This window comes from Cryptomeria japonica, chromosome 1 (genome assembly GCF_030272615.1).
Source record: "Cryptomeria japonica chromosome 1, Sugi_1.0, whole genome shotgun sequence".
Lineage (NCBI taxonomy): Eukaryota > Viridiplantae > Streptophyta > Pinopsida > Cupressales > Cupressaceae > Cryptomeria > Cryptomeria japonica.
In genome coordinates this window covers 5,767,272-5,772,113 of record NC_081405.1, presented here as the reverse complement: position 1 = coordinate 5,772,113, position 4,842 = coordinate 5,767,272, and the positions used below count along the sequence as shown (strand labels likewise).

At 36.6% G+C, this 4,842-nt stretch overlaps 1 protein-coding gene across 1 annotated transcript; it reads right to left on the bottom strand.

The window, feature by feature from the left end:
• Positions 1-208: 208 nt before the first annotated feature.
• Positions 209-1,147, bottom strand: LOC131036628 (zeatin O-glucosyltransferase-like). The gene has a single exon (XM_057968555.2). The coding sequence runs from the start codon at positions 1,145-1,147 to the stop codon at positions 209-211; it is 939 nt and encodes a 312-aa protein (XP_057824538.2).
• Positions 1,148-4,842: the final 3,695 nt, after the last annotated feature.

Here is a 4,842-nt window from a genome sequence, read left to right as displayed (position 1 = left end):
ACATATAAGATGATTTTGTAACATTTACACATACTATTTACCAGAATTTATGTAATTTGATTTCAAATACTCTCATAATTAGGCACCTTAAATAATTATAATTATGAACAAAAAAATTGGGCGGTTACATTTTTTCAATAATCTAATATCCTTCAACTAATAATTAAAACCATAATCCGCGATCATGCAAAAATCTAGAGAACTGGGATTAGAGGTTCAGGATGTAAGATACAAAACCACCTATACAACATAACTTGCAGGACGCTTCATTAATGGATTCCTTAATTTTCAAGGCTTGTAGACGCAGATCTTCCCCTATTTCTGTTGTCATGGTTGCCTTCACTATGTTTTCCACAATGTCAGTACTGGCAATGGCATCAAATCCCTCGCATATTTGCAGTCCAATACCCAACTGCTCAGTTACCAATTTGGCGTTTATAAATTGATCGAACACCATGGGCCAAACCACCATTGGAACTCCAACGCTCATACTCTCTAATGCAGAATTCCACCCACAGTGCGTCATAAAAAACGTAGTTGAAGGATATAATAGAATCTGCAACTGAGGCACCCACCCATGGATTACCAATCCTCCGTCTTCCATTTCTTTGATGAAACCCTCGGGAAGAAAATCACAGGAATTAACGTTGCTTCCAACTGGGTCTTTAATCATCCAAATGAAACTTTGTTTGCTGGCTGCAATGCCCTTGACGAGGGCTTTCGTTTGCTCTTTCGAAAGAAAGGTCTGAGATCCAAACAAGACGTATAGAACAGAGTTTTGCTTCCAGGTGTCCAGCCAACAGATGCACTCCAACTCATTATCGATCCCATGTTGGGGTCTGCGTAGAGGATTTGCTATGCCCCAAACGGGCTTACCCGTGGATTCCTCCAAATAGTGAAGATACTCTGCTTCGAGCCCATCAAAAGAATTGACAAGTGTTGTAGCGCAAATTTCTTTTCTCGAGGCATAGGCCTGCTGTAATACAGTAAGACTAGGCTGAGGTGAAATGAACAATTCACTTCTCAAAAGTTGAGGCAGCTCTGTACGCCTCAGATTCACATTGATACATTGATCACAAATCTCTATGATTTCACGATCATCAGGGACCAGATTCGTGTAGAGATATTGGTGAAGTGCAACCCCCATGGTTTTAATTTACCTTGCACTGAAACAACTTTCTCCACATCTCTAATTAACATACCGGATTTGTCAAAGTTGGTCTTAATCTTCTTACTTGCTTTCTCTCCATCGGAGGGCTTGTCCTTAGAAACTTTTGATGATTTGGTGCCCTTGGACTCCATACTCTTCACATATTCATCGAATTTAGTCTCTTCATCATCAAGAATAACAATATATACCATTGTGCCCTTATCTTTCTTCCTCTTCCCTATACCACCTGATGACTTGGCTTCACATTTTACAAAGCTAGCCCGCTTTTGAGAATCAGAGGAGGGTGTAGAGCTTCTGGATTGTCTTGATTTTATGGAGGAGGCTTTCAGAGTAGCTTTCTTAGCCTTGACTGGCTCCTCTACAACTAGCATATTCCTCTTCCTAGCTTCCTAGACTGCTTCAACAATAATTCCAATGCTCTCTGCATATTTCTCTATCTCCTTTATCACTTTCCTGACCATTTCAAGCTTCTTGAATTGCTTATGCAACTACAAGTCCTTCATAGCGAATGTGCCAAACCTTTCCTCAGAGGCATCAACAGGCTTACTCAACAAATTTTGAGCATACACTTCCAATATCTTCTCATCTAACTCATACTCCATGGGCATGATCCATACTGTCCTTGGATCCACTGCTTCATTAGGCATTGATTAATTTCTACCATGAAGCATATTGTATCCTTGTATTTCTTCACAACATATTTAGGGATCCTTTCCCTAGCTTGCATCATGCTCTGGAAGTTCTTGAAGTATCCCCAAAGTGTAGTTCTCTGGGATTTTCTATCTCCAATACTATATAAAAGATCTTTGATCTAGACAACCACTTGTCTATCACTATCCCATTAAACATTACCAATACCCAAAATCTCATTCATAAAATAGAAAAATAAGCATAAAATCAAGGTGTCATATTTGAATGTATTCTTCTTGTCCTTCTTGATTGAAATGAGATTCTCCATCTGTTGGCTCCAGAGTAGCTCACATGGATCATACTCATTGTTCTCCTTCACCATCTGATATGTAGCATATATTGCAGTAAAAGATATCGAATTCTCTCGACTAGAGAGATAAATCTTGTATCTGATAGCCATTGAAGAAAATTTTACATCTGGTTCAATAATATAATTGATTACCATAGCCCTTTTGTCAAACTTGGAACCATTTTCATTGGTAACCATTTGATTTTTCATAGATTAGAGCATGGGAAAATCACTGGATGAGCTTAAACCTGTTACGATCCTGATTACATCCTTTGTGATCTTAAACGGTTGGTTCAACCACATGAATTCATCATAAATTCATCTCAAAAGATACCGGACCCACTCATTCTCGTGGAACACTGAAAGCTAATGACCTACGTAAATATCTTCTCCTTCAAAGCATTGAATTCAAGCTTTATCTTCAAATCCTCTCCTAATATATGATTGGTGTATATATTCAACAACTGGTATCCTCCTAATTCCCCAAGATTTGAATGAATGTATTCCCTAATTTCTTCGACATGAAGAACACAATACGAAATGGATGAAAATGCACCTAGCAGATCATCTTCTATGGATTTGAATGGGTGCTTTTTGAACTTGGGAAAGGATCTCTCAGTTATATCAACTACCAAAGGTGTATCCATTTGCAAATATTTCAAATTTATAAGCTTCTCATAGAAATACCTTACTTTCTCGGATTAGGGTTCTATCGCCTTCACACTTCGATCTTCATGAAAATCTTCTTACAGAGCTCGCTCCTTCTCTTTCTCTCAGAATTCAAAGTGACAAATGAGAGGATTAAGTTTCTTTTTATCATTTTCATATCTAAGTTTTTGGTGTAATAAATGTGCTTGCCCTAAATCTTTTGGATTCTCTGCTTTCACAGACTACTGCACAAAAATTCTTCTATGAATCTTCACCTCCCCTTCTCCTGGAACAGAGGGAACATCCACTTATATCGATTCATCTCTTGATTGCATTCCATGAGCTTTTGGAATAGACGAGTCTCCACCACCATGAGCTTCTTCAGAGACAACATCAAATTGGTTCCTAAATAAGACTGACTTCAAGATCTTCTCTGTATCTTTGATTACTTCCTCTGATTTCCCAATCATGAGCTTATTTATCCTTATTTTGCTTCTGAATTCCTTTTTGGCCTCTTTAAGTATTCTATTTATTTCTTCCACAGATATCACCGGACATAGATTGACTAAGATAAACTTGAGCTTAGTCTATCATCCTCAGCTTGAGCACTAACTCTTCTCATTTCAAAAACATCATATAAACTTTTGGGAATTTATGACATAATCTCAACAAGAGCCCTATTGAATTTGTTCAAATATTTGATAGTGGCTTCTTCAAGAGTTCTCTGACTGGTATCATCGAATTTATCATAGAATTCAAAGAGCATATATATCCTGTAAGCAAATCTCACGGTAGGCGATAGTCTCAGGTTTGGTAGTCAACTCTTCCAGAGTAAGTGCAATGACAACATCTAATGAAACCCCTCTATCCTTTTAAGCTTTGATGAATGTCCATAACTTGTTCAAAACCTCTCAACTTTGTATGGATGAAATGGATGGTAGACAAACTTGTATTGTAGATTTGCATTATTACTCATATTGTTTTCGCTTACAAAAAGCCATGAGACTACATTTCATTTGTACATTTTCTTTTTTAACTCTTATGAAGAAGGTTAAGAATGCTCCAAAACAGAGCATTTCTAACCTTTTTAGAGAAAGTGGGTCCACACAAGGTTAGGAAATAAGGTTAGAGATGCTCCATTTTGGAGGATTATTAACCTTTTTTATTTTCTTTTTGAGGTTATGAATATGGGTTTAAAATGCTAAAAAATGGAGCATCCTTAACCATTTCTTTGAAAGACTATGATCTTGACCTCCAGAAACCATCGACTACAAAGGAGAATAAAGGAGAAATGAAAATAATAATGTTTTTAGACAACTTTTTCCCTCAAATGATCACAATATGAAGATAATTTAAAATCTTTAATTATTTTTGAAAAATAATTTAAATATTTTAAATTTAATATCCAAACTTAGGAAAGATGATCATATCTTCCAAACGGTAGGGAGTTAAGCTCTGAAATTTGAAACACATGTTGATGGAAGGGAAACAAGCCAACATCATCATTTATTCCTCATGATGATATCTAGGATGAGAGATTTTATTCAGTTTTGGGCGAGGGACATCAAAATTTGAAAGTTTAATATATGATAAACTATGAACTGGGTTCAGGTAAAAATTAGTCATATGACACAAAATGATGCTTAGAACATGTCTATCAAATGAATTTTCTCAATTATTGGTAATTTTAAAAAATCCTCCATTTTTTATGTTCCGACTGATAATGACCATGAGTCACATGCTCATTGCTTACACATAAACACATATTGGATTTTTATTCATCATTGAGACCAATTTAAAGTTCAAATATTAGGCATGCCCAAAATGGGGCAATAGGCTGTGAGGCTACAAGTTGGTGTAGATGTTCCTCTACATCATCAACAACTATAGCTAAAGCAGGCACTGACATATACATCCCCTGCTAGGAGGATTTACTTCTTCATGTGTGCCTTGGTCAGTGGATACAAATTGCTAGATCAAGGAGGCTAGTCGGTTGTTCTTGGCAAGATCCTTGTGGTTATAGAGGTGATTGATCACAGACAAA

Bases quoted from the DNA above. Each gene is read 5' to 3' on its own strand.
- LOC131036628 (XM_057968555.2), bottom strand. From the start codon at position 1,147: ATGGGGGTTGCACTTCACCAATATCTCTACACGAATCTGGTCCCTGAT.